The 19,498-nt window shown below is 40.0% G+C and overlaps 2 protein-coding genes across 3 annotated transcripts in view; both read right to left on the minus strand.

Moving 5' to 3' along the window:
- Positions 1 to 6,400, minus strand: part of LY96 (lymphocyte antigen 96) — a 41,166-nt gene extending 34,766 nt beyond the window's left edge. Inside the window, exon 1 of the mRNA XM_057737086.1 lies at positions 5,778 to 6,400. Coding sequence (XP_057593069.1) covers positions 5,778 to 5,889 — 112 coding nt within the window. The 5' untranslated portion in view covers positions 5,890 to 6,400. The remainder of the gene's footprint in view (positions 1 to 5,777) is intronic.
- A 4,571-nt stretch (positions 6,401 to 10,971) lies between these two features.
- TMEM70 (transmembrane protein 70) lies at positions 10,972 to 18,008 on the minus strand. Of its 2 annotated transcripts, none has more exons than XM_057735314.1 (3): positions 17,697 to 18,008; positions 16,405 to 16,510; positions 10,972 to 12,014 (listed from the first exon to the last, which is right to left on the minus strand). In XM_057735314.1, exons 1-3 carry the CDS (start codon positions 17,892 to 17,894, stop codon positions 11,557 to 11,559), a joined length of 762 nt encoding a protein of 253 aa, XP_057591297.1. In that variant the 5' UTR covers positions 17,895 to 18,008; the 3' UTR covers positions 10,972 to 11,556. The 2 variants fall into 2 exon arrangements, with proteins under 2 accessions (XP_057591297.1, XP_057591296.1); XM_057735313.1 differs by having other exon boundaries at positions 10,973 to 12,014; positions 17,685 to 18,008.
- Positions 18,009 to 19,498: the final 1,490 nt, after the last annotated feature.

Here is a 19,498-nt window from a genome sequence, read left to right on the forward strand (position 1 = left end):
GGAAGTCCTAGCCAGATGAATTAGATAAGAAAAATAAATAAAAGGAATCCAAATCAGAAAGGAAGAATTTAAATTTTGTTTTTAGATGACAATTTTATATCTAGAAAACACTAAAAATTCCATTAAAAACTGTCAGAACTAATCAAAAAAATTCAGTAAAGTTACAGGACACAAAATAAAAATACAGAAAAATCACTTGTATTTCTATTCAATAAAAATGAACTATATGAAAAGGAAATTAGGAAAACAGTCCCATTTATAATAGCACCAAAAGAATAAAATACTTAGGATTAAACTTACCTAAGGAGGTGAAACATGTGTATGCTGAAAACTACAAAACATTGATGAAAGAAATTAAACAAGACACAAACAAATGGAAAAATATCTTATGTTCATTGACTGGAAGAATTAAGTTTATCAAAATGTCCATATTATCCAAAGCAATCTAGAGATTCAATACAGTTCAATCAAAATCTCAATGGCATTTTTTACAGTATTAGAAAAAACAACTCTAAAATTCATATGGAACCACAAAAGATGACAAATAGGCAAGAAAATCTCGAGAAAGAGGAATAAAACTGGAAGCATCACACTTCCTGATTTTGAACTATATTGCAAAGCTAGAGTAATCAAAACAGTATGGTAGTAGCAAAAAGGCAGCCATATAGACCAATGGAACTGTACAGAGAGCCCAGAAATCCATTTGGTTTATTAAATACAGAAAGTAGTGAGCAGGTTCAGCAAAAGCACAGACCAAGAGCCTCTGGTTTCCCCTGCAACTGCACACATCAGTGTTGCTAATCCATCACAGCACTTTCTCCCACTGAGCTCTGCCTCCAAATCTTCCTTCACCCAACATTCCAAGCAACTGCAGTTGGCACAGGAAATGAAACCAGTGCCACTCTGAGTGTTGGCATTAAGTGCTACTGGAGATCAAGGGAGGAAGCATTGGCTGTAGTTGAACCATCACAGCACTTTATTTTACCTCTTTAACAGAATTTCCATTACATAATTACACAGTTCCTTCTGACAGGAATGCCCTTGTCCCCATCAGTCTAGAAACTCCTTCTCTGCCTTCAAAATGTACTCAAATATCAATAATTCTGTTAAGCCTTCCTTGACTCCTCCACACCTCCTCAGCCCAACAGCCACAAATGTATGTGAATGATAATTCACAGTACTTGATCATCCTTCAGTGGTCATTCAAAATGTTTACTACAATTATTTGCTTACGTGTCAATCTTCTTCATAAAAATACAGCAAGCCTTGAGGGCAGGAAGCATGTCTCATTCATTTTTCATGTCTGTGGCACACAGCACACTGTAGATAATAAACATGTCTATTCACTTCTGCTTAGCACCAAATATTGCTCTAGGCACTAGAGAAACAATGAACAAGACAGGCAAGGTCCCGGCTCTTGATAAATGTACACTCTAGTAAAGAAGTCAAACAGGGCCATGAGAGAAACACTGAGTGTGTGGTGGGGATGGAGGAGTTAGGGCTGGCAGTGGGTAGAGATACCTCAGCTTCAGAATCCAGTAAGTTAGTGACAGAGAGCAACCAATCCTGTGGACATTGTAACCAGGAATGCAGACTCAGAGGTGACAATGACTTTGACATGTTCAAGCAACAAAAACAAACACACACATATATACACAAAGACTGTTATATGAGATACATATAACAGGCAAAGTCACAGAGACAGAGAGTAGAGGTTACCAGGGTCTAGGGGAAGGAAGAAATGAGGAGTTATTGTTTAATGGGTACAGAGTTTCTGTTTGGGATGATGAAAAATTGTGAAAATGGATAATGGTGATAGTTGCAAAGCAGTGTGAATGTACTTAATACATTGTACACTTAAAAACTGTACACTTAAAAATCATTAAAAGGGTAAATTTTATACTTGTTATGTTGGTAATTCAAACAATAACCATAATAACAATATATGTCAGTGCAAATGGAAAATAATGAGGGAGGGTGGGAATCACAGGAATCAGACAGGCAGGCAGAGGCCATCCTGAGGGGTCTTGGAGGCCTTGGTACAAAGTTGGGATTTCACTCTAATTGTAGTGAAAAGCCACTGGGGAGGTTTAAGTTATCAGAATAACATTATATAACTTATTTACATTTTTAAAAGATCTCTCTGGTCTCCATGCTGAGAACTGATGGTATGGGGGCAAGAATTAAAGTGGAGAGAGGACCGTTTAAGAGGATGTTGCAGAGGCCAGAAAAGAGATGAGGGTGGCATGAGTGGTGAGCAGAGGACAGTGAAAAGTAGTTGGCTTTAACTATTTACAATAGTGAAGATATGGAAGCAACCTAAATGTCCATTGACAGAGGAATGGATAAAGAAGATGTGGTACATATATACAATGGAATATTACTCCGCCGTAAAAAGGAACGAAATTGGGACATTTGCAGAGACGTTGATGGACCTAGAGACTGTCATACAGAGTGCAGTGAGTCATAAAGAGAAAAACAAATATTGTATACTAAAGCATATATGTGGAATATAGAAAAATGGTGCAGATCAACCGGTTTGCAAGGCAGAAATAGAGACACAGATATAGAGAACAAACACATGCACATCAAGGGGGGAAAGTGGGGGGCAGAGGGGAAAGTGGGGGGCGGGGGGGAGGGGGAAGGGATAAATTAGGACCTTGGGATTAACATATGCACACTGCTACATATAAAACAGACAACCAGCTTCCTAGGTGGTGCAGTGGTTAAGAATCCGCCTGACAATGCAGAGGTCACGGGTTCGATCCCAGCTCCAGGAAGATCCCACATGCCACGGAGCAACTAAGCCCGTGTGCCAAAAAAATAAAAATAATAAAAAAAAATAAAAAAAATACCTCTTTAAAACAGACAACCAACAGGACCTGCTGTACAGCACAGGGGACGACACTTAACATTCTGTAGTAACCCAGATGGAAAAAGAATCTGAAAAAGAATGGCTATTTGTATACGTACAACTGAATCACTTTGCTGCATACCTGAAACTAACACAACATTGTAAATCAACTATACTCCAATATAAAATAAAAATTAAATTTAAAAAAAAGTAGTTGGGAAATTCCCTACTGGTCCAGTGATTCGGACTTGGTGCTTTTTGTGCTTTCTAGGCCACTGCGGTGGCCTGGGCTCAATCTCTGGTCAGGGAACTAAGATCCCACAAGCCACTTGATGTGGCCAAAAATAAAATTAGTTGGCTTTAGAATATATTCTGGAGATAATGAAAACCTAAGCATTGACAAATTCAATGTAAAAAATATGGGAAAGAAATAATTAAGGATACCCCTGGTTTGGGGCTAAGGAATCAGGTGGATGATGAGATGGGGAAGATTTAGGAAGAAACAGATTTGGAAAGGAGTATAAGTCAAGAGTCCTAGCTCCAAATGGCTATTAGACTTCCCAGTGGCCATGCTGAGTTTGTAGAATAAACAGATGAATCCTGGTGATATATACAGTTATCCCTCCTACTACACATAAGTAAGACAAAAGCCAGAAGTTCCTTGAAGATACCAGCTATCTCTTATCATAACCTTTGCATTCTCAGTACTCCTCAGCATAATAACTGAACCTAATGCCTATTAAAGATTTATTAAACTGAATTAAATCCAAAGGACTTGACTAGGCTCTGTAAGGGAGGTAGGACTTTTGATGGACCTCAAAGTTTTCTGTAAAACAGAAAGATGGACAAGAATATTTCAGGTTAGAGAGCAGTACACATATATATCAATAGAAGTATAAATAAAGGCCAGTAAAGAGGCTGGCCTGCTTGGAGTTGCGGGGACACTCCAGATAACAAGATACACTCACTTAGCTGGGAGGACCATGCTGCAACCACACATCCAATCAGTCAGCAAGTCCTGTCGGCATCATCTTCAGAATACTTCCAGAACCTGACCCCTCTTCATCACCTCCACTGCTCCCCCTCTGGTCCAAGTCACCATTGTCTCGCTCACCTGGATTATTGCAACGGCCTCCCAACAGGTTGCCTGCTTCCACCTTTGCTGCCTTACAGATTATTATCAACTCAGGAGTCAGACCAAGCTTTGCTCACAGTAAAAGATAAAGTCGTCCCCTGACTTACATGGCCCTCACCCCCTCCCCATTCCCATCTATGACATCATCTCCTACTACTTTCCCTGCACTCACTCCATTGCAGCCACACTGGCCTCCTTGCTATCCCTCCATCTCCAGCTATGTTCCCACCTCAAGGCCATTGTGCTTGCTCTTTCCTCCACCCCTTCCCCTGGATATGGGGCAGCAGGAAAGGACCACAGAATTTCTTAGCATTGGACAGAAACAGGTAAGATCCCTCCCCCAAAATCAAATCAAAATACAAATTGAGTTAGTGTTACTAGAAGATTAAAAGCTAAATAATAATATGAAGTGTTATATAAATAAAAGCCATATGAAACACAGCACAGAGAAGGTGGCATAATCAATGCGTGAAGCAGAAGGCCAAAGGAGAGGAGAGAAGTGGGCTGAGTGCACTGAGGAGGTCCTGGGACAGGGGAGTGTAAACTGACCTTGCAGGCTGAGGAATTTTCAGAGAATTCAGCACAATCACAAACAGAAAAAAAGCCACCAGTCTGAGACTGGTCATATATTTAGGTCCTGTTCCCATATCTGGCAATTACCCTAATTCCCCACAAGTAACTTGATATTAACATTTACCAGAGTGTATTTGCAGGATTGTAAACACACACTCAAAAAATAAAACTGAAAATTGGGGGATTGAATAGGTTTCTTTATTGCAGAACTTCTCAGGACTCAAAGTGCCTTTGTAAATCTCCCCCAAATGATTAGACCATAAATCCTTTTTTCCCATGAGAATTTCAGCTGGCTAGTATTTTCGGGAGCACCCCCTTAAGTCTTCCTGATATCATAGTGGGTAGAAAAGGCCAACCAACTCCTGGTGAGCAACACAATGCCAAGCACCAAACCAAAACAGTAGTCAAGCCCTAAAGCTATGCTTTCTGACCAGCAGATATTTGTAAAGAAACAAGGGAAACTAAACAAAACAAGAGAAAACAACAGTGATCCAACTAGTAAATAGCATTCCTGCGTGGCTGGTTTTTTTTTTTAAGTAGTCAATATTATTGTTTCTACGTGGCTCTGTGCTAAAATTTTACCTCAAAACAATCCTTGTAAAATGGGTTCAAAAATCACTTTCACTTTACAGATAAAAAAGCTAAAGCACAGAGAGGCTAAGACTTTGCTCAAGGTCACACAGCTAGCAACTGACAGAATCAGCCTTACATCCAATTAAGGAGGTAATTCCTAGAGCCTTCAAAAACCACAGCCTGACACACTTACAAAGCACCTGTTATACACCGAACACGGTGCTGAAAAAAAAAAATTACAGCCTGGAGCTATAATCAATTCCAAGAAGCAGCTAGGACTGTTCTACCTTCTCAAGAAGAACCAGTCAGTCTTGGGGCTGGGGCAAAATCTCAGAAGCAGAAAAGTTCTGCCAAAACTGGAAAGAATCTGAAACTGGGTTCGAGGTAGAGATAGGTGACCACAGGAAAGGACAGAAGCACTTGGAGGTCAACTGCAACACAGTTCAGAGACCTGTGAGGTCTGTGATGGATCGAGAAAATCCACACAGGGCAGGAACCAGACATCACTTTTCTGCCAGCAGCCTCCCCAGCAGCCAGAACACACGGTCGTTTCCTGTGTCCCAGTGACAGCAGAAGTTCTTGTGAAAACTTACCCTTGGAACAGCTGACATTACGAATACCTGCTTTTGCCCTTGTACTTACCACAGTAGTTGTACCAAACACTTGTGTCAGAGGAGTTGCAGACCCAAAGTTTCTCCCCAGGTTCAGTAAATATAGAAGAAAACAGGGTAGAAAAAAGCATTAATGGGAACATGATTCAATATCTCCAAAACTTTAAAAAGGCAAGGAAAATCAGTAACTAATCATCAGACTCTTCTCTTTTAGTAAGTAGAAAAAACTTAGTCATCAGTCACATGATTTCTGAGTTCCTATTAAACTGTTTCCTCTTTTGAACGTGTGTGTTTAATATCTGAGCACTTCCTGCAAGAGGAGAGGAAAATGATTTAGAATGTACCCTTTTCAAACACGTGATACAAATGGGAGCGCAGTGCTTTGAAAACAAAACCAGGTACTTTCCAGTCAATAGTAACAAAACCAGTCTGTAGCTCTTCTTTAGAAAATCAGAAGACTGGTACTCCTTATCCCTCTGAGTTGCTATCTCTCCCACAAATTCTCTCTTTCTCTCTCTCTGTTTTTTTTTTAGACCCTAAGCACCTCCTATTCTTTCTTTATTTATTTACAGCCATGCCTCTGGGCTTGGAAGTTTGGAGTCCTAACCACTAGACTGTCAGGGAATTCCCTCCCACAAGTTCTTTATAAAACAATTCTCATGGCCCAGAGAGCAGGACCTAAAGCTCTGAACTGAACAGGCTCAGGCAAAGTGTTTCTGCTCAGCAACAGGATCTGCTCAAGGGTAGAGCCTGGCTGGATGAGACCCCAGACACAGGACACTAGCTGTAGATCTGCATCATGGGCGGGGGGTCTCAGCAGGCTTGAGAATGCACTCACTTTAGCAAACTACAGGTCCAGGGAATACCTTGAAAGGGCCATTATTTTGTGTGTGGAATGTATTTCATTCCAAAACGCTCCCCCTGTTCTTGAAAAACGGCTAACGCTTGACGTGCTTTGCTACCCAAAATTCTTTAAAGGACATGGTCTGGGATTAGTAGCCAAAAATGGCATGGAGTCGGGGCCTTAAAATCTACAAGTTTATAGGAAAAAACTCATACTTGTGAAAGGTTTTACTGAAGAACTGTACTACTTTCCCATTTTTTTAAAGGTAAAAATCCATGGGGTGGGGGGTGGGCTGGGGAAATGCGGAGTTGCTCAGTGGGTATTGCTTCAGGTTGGCAAGATGACAAAGTTCTAGAGATCTGCTGCACAGCAACGTAAATATAGTTAACACTACTGAACCGTACACTTAAAACCGGTTAAGAAGGAGAATTCCCTGGTGGTCCAGTGGTTAGGACTCTGTGCTTCCACTGCAGGGGGCATGGGTCTGGTCAGGGAACTAAGATTCCACAAGTTGCCCGGTGCAGCCAAAAAAAAAAAAATTGGTTAAGATGGTAAACTTTATATGTTTTTTCCAGAATTTAAAAATATATTTTTAAAGTGGGGGGAAATCCATGAACACTTATAGTAGTCACAAAATATCATTTCCCCGAACTTTCCTGGTGGCATAGTGGTTAAGAATCCACTTGACAAAACAGGGGACACAGGTTCGATCCCTGGTCCGAGAAGATCCCACATGCCTCGGAACAACAGAGTCCATGTGCCACAACTACTGAGCCTGCGCGCTAGAGCCAATGAGCCACAACTACTGAGCCTGCTTGCCGCAACCACTGAAGCCTGGGTGCCTAGATCCCATGCTCCGAAACAAGAGAAGCCACTGCACTGAAAGGCCAGCGCACCACAGCAAAAAGTAGCCCCCGCTCACTGCAACTAGAGAAAGCCCGCATGCAGCAATGAAGACCCAGTGCAGACAATAATAAAATAAAATAAATAAAACACTACTTGTAATTTAAAATATATATATATAATGGTATATATATACCATTTCCCACTAAAAGGGGTACTCCGCACTTTCACCATAAGGGCCCAGTTTCAATCCCTGGTCAGGGAACTAAGATCCCACAAGCCAGGCTCTGCGGCAAAAAAAAATAAACAAAACACAATTAAACAACAACAACAATATAAATGAATTCTCTTACAGTACTGGAGGTCAGAAGTCCGAAATCAGTTTCAATGGGCTAAAAGCAAGGAGTCAGCATACCTAGTTATTCTGGAGACTCCAGGGGAAGAATTTGTCATCTCTGCTTCCATCATATATCGCTTTCTCCTCTGATCTCCTGCCTCCCTCTTATAAGGACTCTGTGATTACACAGGAACCATTTGGATAATCCAGGATAATCTTCCCAACTCAAGACCCATCTATAAAATCCCTTTTGCCACTTAACGTAACATTCACTGCTTCCAGACATGAACATTCAGCCTACCTGTAGACTATTACGATCGTTAATTAGATAGTAACGACAGTGAATTGAAATACATCAAATACATTCAAATCCATAAGCTCATAATAATTTTTTTAACGTCTCATCAGAAGATGATGCTAGGAAACCAACTCTATTTTGAAAACTGATAAAGGGAAAGAATCAAGCATTTATCCTGACTTTTCTATACTGGTACCCAAATAGTACAGAAAGAAACCATTTTGCAACACCTAAAGAATTAGTGAGCTTGGGCACTGAGCATCAGTGGTTGCTAACATCACAAAGAGAGAGACAGAGAGACACTGTATACTTCTCGATGGAAGAACAGGGTGGCAGCCAACCTCCAGGATGGCTCCCAGTGATCCTTCTCACTATGCAAATCTTTGTGTAGCCCCCTCCAACAATGAATAAGGGTGACTGTGTAACTAAGAAAACATTGCTCAGTGACAGTGTGCAACTTCCAAGATAGATCCCAAAAGACATTTTGCCCTCTACCTTGCTCCCCTGGATCAACTGCTCTAGGGAAAACAAGTAGCTCTAAAGAGAGATCCACGTGGTAAGAAACCAAGGCCTCCTCCCAAAAAGGCCAGCACCAATTTGTCAGTCCTGTGAGTGAGTGATCCTGGAAGCAGTTCCTCCTGCCCCAGCCCAGCCTTCAAATGACAGGAGCACCGGCTGATATCTTGACTGCAACCCCTTGAGAACCTATGTCACACACACTCAGCAAAGCCATTCCCAAATACCTGACCCACAGACACTGTGCAATATTATAAACATATGTTAATGTTTCAAATCTCTTAAGTTTTAGGGGGAACTTGTTATGCAACAATAGATAACTAATACAAACAACATCAGCTATGAGTGAGTCTTGTCCAAAATAATCAAACCTCAAATACAGTAGAGAGACAGCAGCAAATAGAGTAGACAGACAAACATGTTAAACTACACCTTAGGGATATAATCAGAAAATCTAGACCATGAAAACATGTATAGGACAAAAACCTCAGTTTCTTCAACAGATGATTTACAAGGGGGCAAAAAAAACCAAAGTGAAAGAGGGAATTCCCTGGCAGTCCAGTGGTCAGGATTCCGAGCTTCTGCTGCCAGGCCTGGGTTTGATCCTTGGTTGGAGAACTAAGATCCCACAAGTCACGTGGCTCCACCTAAAACAAGAGCAAAGTGAAAGAAATAGAAGGGCCCATAGATTAGAAGTCTTAAAAGAATTTTCAAAAACAGGTGTGAATAAGGTGGGAACTTTACTTAGATCTTAATTCAAACAAAATGTGGGGGGGAAATTATGAAACAATTGGAAATTCGAGTATACTGGATATTTGGTAACATTGGGGTCAGGGGCAGCTTAGGTATTATGATGGTATTGTTATTTTTTTAAGTCTTTATCTTATAGAATTATAAAATTAAATTTTAAAAAAGAAATGTTATGATGTCTGGGATTTGGTTCCAAGTAAAAGTAAAGGGCAAGTGGTCTAGATGAAACAATGAATCTGGACAATAGAATCATGTCTTTCTGAAAAAATCAGAATATAATTTTAACAAATGTGTCCAAGCTAAGGCTGTCATTCATACCTGATGACTGTTTTGTTACTTTTGCTTCCAAAAGCTGAAGTCTTTCAGTATGACGTAATCTACATTGAAAAAAAGGATTATATCTTATTGTCAAAGGGTATACTATCTGATGTAACCCAGATGTCCAATGGGATCCCCCTGCCTTTTGAGACTCAAATAAAACTGACTCAATATCCTTCCCATAGATACAGGGAGACTCATCACCTTCCCGATCTTTCCAAGATTACTCTGCCTGGGAAGAGGGTAGTAAAGTGGCATGGAAGGACGAGTATATATGTCTCCTTACCTTGACCTGAGTTGTTCCTGCAGACTTATTTCAGTGATGTATCATTATGGGTATCCTACTCATGCTGATCCTTTTCTACATCTTGGTCTCACTCCAGATCATGCCTTTGAGAAGTCATCTTTCTCATGTAGTCTTTTAAGCCTTTTTTCTCTCTCAACAATCAAGTTGTCTTCTGAGGAATTATTCTGTTACTCATAAAAACAGGTTTTTCACTCCACTCCACGGGTGACAAAATGGTTACATAGATACAGGACATTTAAAGAGATATGATGTATTCAAAACAATTTATGAGAAAAGTGACCTTTGAGAGAAAACTTTAAAATGTTAATAGTTTCCTTCTAATATTTATCTAACATTTGATAATGAGTATTTGATTATGGAATCTTTTTATAGAAAGATGTAAATCACATTAGCTGCTAAGATAGCAACAGGAATAGGTGACAGAGGACAGAAGAGCAGACAGGCAGAGGCCCAAACTGAGGACAGAGATGGTGGCAGCTTGTTCATCTTTCTGAGAATAGAGCCCACCCTCTACTAAGACCACGAGCTGTCTAATCCTAGCAGAGGGCAGGCTCTAGGTTTTAGAAAGATGAGCACTGTTCTACCTTAAGCTGTCTCCTATAAACTTCTAGCAGCTTTAGACTTTAATGATCTTTCCCCTAAGAACTAGTGATGTCCCTGCTGCTTCTCCATCCACCTCCCTCATACACAGGCAAGCCATAAAGATTAATCATCGTGGCAGGTGATAGGAGATGTTAGGCAGCTCTCTACAGACTGGGTGTTTTGTTCATAACTGTGACTCTGGCAACTAGCCCAGCATCTGACACCCTCTAGGCACTTAATCAGTATCTACTAAATAGCATGATTTGAGGCCTTCTGCTCCTGGCTGAAGATCCTTCACAAGAACCAACTTTCTTTCTACAACTAGAGGTAAAAATCTTAAAATGCCAACACTTGATAATGTTAGCATGGAGACTTTTATTTTATAAAAGGTACTATCCATCTATGTGGTACACACGATTTTCCCACTGTGATAGGGTGTACCAGAGGAGAGGGCACACGGCAGGACTAACGAAACCACTAAACATGACACTACTTAGGTCACCGTTTCCCCTAGAGCTAACCACACCCTACTGGACATGGAGATCTTTAATATGGGCAGCCATGCCAGAGAAGACAGGCAAAAACCTGTGCTCTGAGCCAAAGGAAGTAGTTTAACAGTTTCCCATAACTTACAAAATTTTTTAAGTTTTTAATGTGGGAAAAGGTAATATCTATACCCTTAGAAACAAAGGAAAAATAACTTTCCCATTTGCTTCTGACATCCAGTCCCCAGATGAAAGGCAATCACACTTATTATATAATAGTAACCATGCATAGTCAGCATATACATGTATTTTCACACCCTTTTAACACAAATGGTAGAGTATTATGTTTTGTTTTTCAAACATAACTTTTATTACAAAGGAACACTAATTCTTTGGAAATTAAAAGTTCTGTTTGATACAATTTCAAATTATTTTTTTAACAATCAGTCACTAACAAACATCAAAGTAACGGCGATTATTATATATTGGGATATAAATCACATTTAAGCACAAACATAAAAATGACAGACTCATTTCTCTTCTTTAAGCTGTTTCTTTTCACTGGCTTCTTCCACATCAAAGGTGAATGGTTTGTCATAACCCATTAGATGGTTATAGTCTTCAGGGTTTGGAAAGAGCGCTGGATTAACAAACAGTGATTTTGTTTTAGCATAAAATGTGGTAAACACATGTGTGCTGTTTGGAATCTTCACGTCATCCTGGTGAAATACTGTACTTGTTTCCAAAAGCACAACATTATAAGTAATGGCTTTGTAAGTGTCTGTCGTGGCCTCATGGTACAACCGAATGACGTAGCCTTTTGTAAGAAAGTGAAGCAGTGCTGGAGTGATCACTGTAAAGCTTCCTATGATGCCATAAAATAAGATCTGCAAAGGCAGACTCCCAAATATAATATTATTTTGTGCAAAAATGTATGGTAGAAATGCAAGGCTGATCAGACTTGTAGAGTAAGAAAAACACTTCACACCTAAATAAGAAAAAAAACGGGAGAGGATTAACACTTTCAACTCTTATAGTGCTTATTATATTCCAAGGTCTATTTCAAGCATTTTACATATGTCACTCATGAAATCTACAAAAAAGCCCTATGAGACTGATGTATAATTATCACCATCATCACTCCCATTTAAAAGATGAGGAAATATGAGGCACTTGCTCAAGGTCACATAGCTACCAAGTAGCTGTGTTGGGATTCAAACCCAGGCAATCTGACTCTAGGCTCCAGGCTGTTGGCCATTACAATGCAGTGCCTCTCCAGGTGGGAAGTCTGCTTTAGGGTTGACTGGCTTCTATCTCAGTTCCTAATGAAAGGTTTAGTATTACTCAAAAATCCTTATGAATTCTATAAAAGTTAATTCAGTCAGCATATAATCAAATAAAACTCTCTATTAACAAGCACTTCCACAGATCTAACATAAAATGTTCAAATATGGGGCTAACTTTTTCAGGCTAAGTGCCCAGCATTAAAACAGCAAATTAAAAAACAAACAACAAACACCACCAGCAGTTAAGAAACACATGGGAAAGGTAATCAACTTTTTTTTTCTCTTTTTGGCTGCATCGGGTCTTAGCTGTGGCATGCAGGATCTTTCGTTGTGGTGCGCAGGCTCTTCATTGCAGCACGTGGGCTTCTCTCTAGTTGTGCTGTGTGGGCTCTGTAGTTGTGGCGTACGGGTTCCAGAGCGTGTGGACTCTGTAGTTTGCAGCACGCAGGCTCTCTAGTTGAGGCGCCTGAGCTCAGAAGTTGTGGCGCATGGGCTTAGTTGCCCTGCGGCATGTGGGATCTCAGTTCCCTGACCAGGGATGAAATCCGTGTCCCCTGCATTGCAGGACGGATTCTTTACCATTGGACCAGCAGGGAAGTCCTGGTAATCAACTTCTTTACCAAGGAAAAACATTCAAGTTAAAATAGGGAGATATTTTTACTTACTTTCTCTTAGAAAGACTAAAAAACCAGTGACTTCTGAACTGCATACTTAAAAATGGTCAAAATGGTAACTTTTACCACAATAAATAAATAAATAACTTAAAATGTAAATTTTCTTAGTTTGAATGTACAATTTTAACATGATCAAATATCATCTGTTTGGAAAACAGACAAGTGGAGATCCTAGATGAGTTGTTTTTAAAGTGAATTTGGAGAAATGACACAAAAAAGGGGGGAGGGCCAGATACTAAAATATAAGATTCTACAATTAAAATACTGTGGTACTGGTTCAGTATATAAACAGATCAATGAAAAAAAACAGAAAATCTAGAAACAAACCTAACTGCATATGGAAATTCAGTAGAGAATAAAGATACAATCTAAAATAAGTGGTGTTGGGACAAATGGATTCAGAGAAAATTCAACTGATCCCTCATACCATATACCAGGAAAATTCCAAATAATTCAGAGGTTTAAGTGTATAAAATAAGAGACACATAAGAAGAAAATACCTGTGAAGTCCTTTATAATCTGAGAACAGGAAAACTTTTCCAATTATGACTCAAAATACAGAGGCAATCAAGGGGAAAGCTGATAAATCTGATCACCTTTCTAAAATGTACATGGACATAAATACCGTAAACAAAATAAAGAGACAAATGAGAAAAATAGTTGCAACTTATATCACAAAGGGTTAGTATCTGCAATACACAAAAGGTTTCTAGCATATGAGAAGAAAAATATCAACAATGCAATAAACAAACATCCCAGAAATACAAGCAGACAGTTCAATGAAACAAAAATACACATGGCCTCTCAGCAGATGAAATGATGCTAAGTTTCAATCATAGGAAACATTCAATTAAAACCAAGTGAGATAACTGTTTTTCCCCAAAACTGTCAAAAACTAAAAATCTGACATCATACTCTGTTGGTGAGGCTATAACAAAGCAGACACTCTCATACATCTCTGTTGGTTGAGGGCTTAATTATCCTGCACCGGTAATTTATTTTTTTTTTTTGGTTTTTTGTTTTTTTTTTTTTTTTTCTTTTTTGGCACACGGGCTTAGTTGCTCCGCGGCATGTGGGATCTTCCTGGAGCTGGGATCGAACCCATGACCTCTGCATTGGCAGGCGGATTCTTAACCACTGCGCCACCTAGGAAGCCCCTGCACCGGTAATTTAAAAATAACTCCTTCCTCCCACAGGTAGTTGCCATGACATCAGTACACATGGCATTCAATGGGGACAAAGTTGCCTTCTACATAAAAGCCTCTGCAGCCCTTCCAACTACCTCTTTTTTCCCTATTACTCTTTCACACTATAGTAGGTTGAATAGTGTCCCCTCAAAATTCACGTCCACTCAGAACTTCAGAATGTGACCTTATTTGGGAATAGGGTCTTTGCAGACAAAAGTTGAGATGAGATCATATGGGATTAGGGTGGGCCCTACATCCAATGAGAGTATCCTTAAAAGGACAGAACAGGACAAGCAGAGACACAAAGAAGGCCATGTGAAGTAGGAGCTAGAGACTCGAGTTATGCAGCTACAAGCCAAGGGAACACAAAGGATTGCTGGGAGCCACCAGAAGCTGGAAGAGACAAGAGTTCTTCCCTAGAGCCTTCAGACAGCACAGCTATGCCAACACCTTGATTTCAGACTTCCAGCCTTCAGAACTGTGAGAATAAATTCCTGTTGTTTTAAGCCACCAAATTTGTGGAAATGTATTATAAGAGCCCTAGGAAACTAATACATACATACACCCGGATTGAAGTAATGGCTGTTTTCTAACCATATTCTGGGCTTTCCCATCCTCATGCCTTTGCTCATACTTCTTTTGTGCCTGGGATGCCCTTCTTTCACACGTCTTCATGTTCAAATTCTACTCATCTTCAAATGAGAATACTATAACATCAGTAATTATTTGTTGCTGAAATTAACAAAAACTGTCAACTAAAAGTCCCGTCAAATGTCTTTAAACTAGGACCCAATTTGGTAGTTTAAATGGTACCGTTATGTTAATGTCTCTCGCTCAGTTTTACACAGAAAAAATATTAATCCCTGATAAGTATACTGGCTTTCTATTATAATACTGAAGGAACGCAAACATTAAATTCTTCCTCAAGTTATAGTTCCAGAACTTTGAATACCATGAGTAGCTCTGTTCTTCCACAGATATTATATTGTACCCACACTAAAATTAATTCCTATTTTCATTCTCTTCTCTTCAGAACTGAGTCAAGTGGGAACATGAAAAAAAATAATTTGATTAAGCCTTCCCTTCATTTCAAGAAATGGTACCATGGGGGTCATGGTTAACACATCTCAAGGGCATCAATCCAGGCATCTGAGGCTCAATCCAGAGATGAGACACAGGCCTACTCATGTTGTCACTTCTGAAGAAATTTCTACCATCCAAAACTGATTATTCCAACAACTTCAGAACTCCACTCAATAGTGATTATATTCAGTCCTTATTACCAAAGTGTTTTAAACAGCTAAAATTGTATTCTAAACATTTTAGAATCCATTCTATTCTAATCTATTCTATCCTAGATATCTAAAAACATCTACTTTAATGTCACACACTCTTGAGAACTTACAGATTTCCAGATTAAATTTTAGACCATCTGTTAACACCAGCATGATCAAAAACACACATGTAAATGGGGCACTGAAATCTTGTGGCCAACTTGGCTATAAAGTAATCCTCCAGATATTTCAGGTTATACTTTTTTAAGATTAAAATGAAACACAGCCTCGGGAACTTGAACAAATCACATACCTAAGTTCTTCTAACTTTCCCTACTAAATTATTCCATACTAAATACTGAATTATGACCTAAGGAAAAAGCTTTAAACTTGTAGCTATTTAATATACTGCCTCTCTCTTCTCCATAACTCCCTACCACCTGGAAAAGCCACTAAATAAATACGTTTGCTGAAAATTCTAAGATGACCTAAAAAAATGTAAAACAAATCTATCTTTGAATTATAAAAGTATTACGTGCTCATTTTAACTGCCAAATCTAAAAAGATATAGAGTAAATGTCTACTTACCGAAAGTAACTACTCCTAAGAGGTATTCGCCCATATTTTTTTTTCTCTGCATATTCAAACACTACATAAACGTATTTTTTGTGTGTGTTTTGTTGCTAAACATACCAAGAGGTGACCAAAGGATGGACTCTTTAGTGCCCAGCCATAAGACCACAAAGTCATAAGTTTTCAAAAATCTTTTTAAAAATCTAAAAATGCAAGGGTCTCAACCTCTAAATCTCTTATCAACAGACCACAAGAAAAAAATTATAATTTTTCCTTCTGTCCTGCAATTATGAGATGCTAAAATAATAGGTATCATATGCTACGAACCTTTTTTATAACTAAAAAGGGGAAAAAAAGGAAATATCCTCACTTCTGATTACCCACCAAATACTGTTCGGGCCAGATTCCCGGTATAAATCAGCCTTCCATCTTCTGATTTTTCAAGTTGTGTATGTAAACATCGAACACATCTTTCCCAACAAACAGGTATCTATTGAAACAGAGACCATTGTAAAGTAAGTACATAATAAATTGCATCTTAGACCAACTTTTACTTTTTTTTAAGTTTATTTTGAAAAATATAATAAAAAGTAAAAGAGCTTATCACACGGGGTGATTTAAGGAATTCTTCCAAATAATCTACAGAGCTAAAGAAATCAAACTGAGTAACACAATTGCTTTCCTTAATTCCACTCACAAGTAGACACTGAATTGGGAGTTTGAAGACCTAGGTTGTCATCCCAGCTAGAAGCATTTTAGCTAAAGTGTGACCTTAAACAAGTAAAAAGTTAGTGGAATAATTTCTTCTATTCCATATCACTCTCGATCAACTGTCAAAAATTTAAATGCATTAGCTTTTTTTAAAAATTAATTTTAATTATGTAAGTAAAATACTGCAAATTCAGACTGTTTAATGACCCTCTCCCCCAAGGGCCTTGTATCCATTCCTTGCTCCTGGTAACTAAAATACTTTACTTGAACTCCTACACCAAGCTGCACAGGAGCAAAAGAGTTCCCCGAACTTCTGAAAATGACTTTCACAACACACAGTCTTCAAGACGTAAAAGGCACGTCTAATTACTTTATACTGAAATTTAATTAGATTCCAATTGCCACGCTGGCCTTTCCTCCAAGTTTCAAACAGGTTTGCTAACCCTAATATTTTACAGGGCAGGATTAGGAGACAATTTATTCAGATTAAAACGAGAAGGATTAACGTCTCCATCCCTTTTTTCCAGGGAGCAAAGGAATTCCTAAAAATAGAGCCACCTACTAAGAAACAGAACTCAAAGTGGATCTCCGAGTTCTTTCAGTTCGGTTTCCACGTGGTACATCTAATTTCGTTGCAAACTAACCTTCCGAGCTTGAGCTCAAGTATAGGGGAAAAAAAAGGTGGGGTCCTCACAAGCCCGCTGGATTTTCAACCATCTGTAAAGTAACTGGAACCGCCCAGAAAATAACCACTTTTCAAGAGACACTGCTAGACTCGCGGGTGCTGTGAACCCCGGGAGCACCCGCCTGTTCCCGAGACCGAGGTCGGCTCCTTCCGCACGAGAGCCGCCGGGCAGGCCGGGAAGCAGCTGTGGGAAAGCAGGGGCTCTGCAGGCCGGATGCTACTCCTACCCCCACCCTTACTCGGGTCCGCGAGCCCTCTGCCTGCCAACCTGCGCTCGCACCCGACAGGGAAGTAGCCGCGCGGCTGCCGACAGCCCCGCGCCCCCGCCGAGGACTCGCCCCGTGGAGACTCTACAGGAGGCCGCGCCGGAGACGGCCGCCCAAGGGCCTCGGAACGCGGTGGCCGCCCACGGCGCTGTCCTCTTCCCGCCAAGCCGCAGTCCGGCCGCCCACAGGCCGCCCAGCGCCAGAAGCATCATCCCGCGCGTGACAAGAAACCGCGACGGCACCGCGGCGGCAACCCGGCACTCTCAGGTGCAGCTCTTCATGAGACCTCGGCGGGAACGCGCCGCGCATGCGCCATCCCCAGGCGGTCCGCCTGCCGCATTGGCCGCCCGCGCGTGCGCAGAATGTACTGCCGGCCTGCAACCCGCCCAGCCACGCGCGTTCCGTACGCGCTGTGCTCAGAACCCGACCTGACCCTCGCTGCGGCGATCCGCAAATGCCCAGCGTGTGCGCTATTTTCCCATGTCGGAGTCTGGCGCTCTTTATAATAGTATGGAAGGACAGAGGGGAGAGCTATGCACGAAGCACAAAGCCTAGAAGCCAGGGTTAAACCTTTCATTCTCGTGGGCGTCATTTTCTGTGCCCAAAATACCATTTTCTTTGCGGAAAATGTTTCTAACCTGTTGGCACAGAGGAATAATACAGACACGTTTGAACAAAAATGAATGGTAATTTAATCCAACCAATAAGTTGGTATAAAATAAGTGGAACTCTTTCATATAATGTTGATATTTGTCAAATTTGTCTTCGGAAACCATTCTCATCCGTTTACGCGATCATTCATTATTTGGTAAAGGGATATTGAGCGCCTAGCCTATTGCTAGGACTAGGTTGGAAGCAGAGAATACAAAGATACTGAATAAATTTGGAAATCCACACTGCTTACATAGTGAGGGAAACAGCTAAAATATAATGCTGTAGTATAATTGAAATATACCAATTTACAAAATGCTGCAGAAGCCCAAGAGACAGAATGATTAATTTGGCCTCTGAATCTCCAAAGGCTTTAGGTTCAGCTGAGTATTAAGGGATGAGCACCCAACTAGTAAAGACACGATTTTGTTTGCTATTTTGGAACCATGTTTATGACTCAAAATGTTACTAGCATAGTCAAAAATAGTATCACCTTCCAAACTCCGGATCCTGTCTACATTTTTCTAGGTATCCAGAAGGATAAAATTATACTATTTCTTTATGGATAACTTCACTTTCTGTTTGCTTGTTTGTTTATTGAAGGATAGTTGATTTACAATGTGCTAATTTCTGCTGTATAGCAGTGACGCAGTTACACACATATATACATTCTTTTGTTATATTCTTTTCCATTATGATTTATCCCTGGAGATTATACTTCCCTGTGCTATACAGTAGGACCTTGTTTTTTACCCATTCTAGGTGTAATAGCTTGTACCTACTAACCCCAAACTCCCAGTCTATTCCTCTCCCTCCTTCTGCCCCTTGACAACCACACATCTGTTTTTTGTGTCTCTATGTTTCATAGATAGGTTCATTTGTGCCATATTTTAGATTCCATGAATAAATGATATCATCTGGTATTTGGCTTTTTCCTTCTGACATTCACTTAGTATGATAATCTCTAGTTGCATCCATGTTGCTGCAAATGGCATTATTTTCTTCTTTTTTATGGCTGAGTTATATTCCATTGTATATACATACCACATCTTCTTTAGCCATTCATCTGTTGATGGACATTTAGGTTGCTTCCATGTCTTGGCTATTGTAACTTCACTTTAAATTATCTTCTACTCACTTTTTAAAAACTCTTGTTTTAGTTTAA

This window comes from Hippopotamus amphibius, chromosome 5 (assembly GCF_030028045.1).
Source record: "Hippopotamus amphibius kiboko isolate mHipAmp2 chromosome 5, mHipAmp2.hap2, whole genome shotgun sequence".
Lineage (NCBI taxonomy): Eukaryota > Metazoa > Chordata > Mammalia > Artiodactyla > Hippopotamidae > Hippopotamus > Hippopotamus amphibius.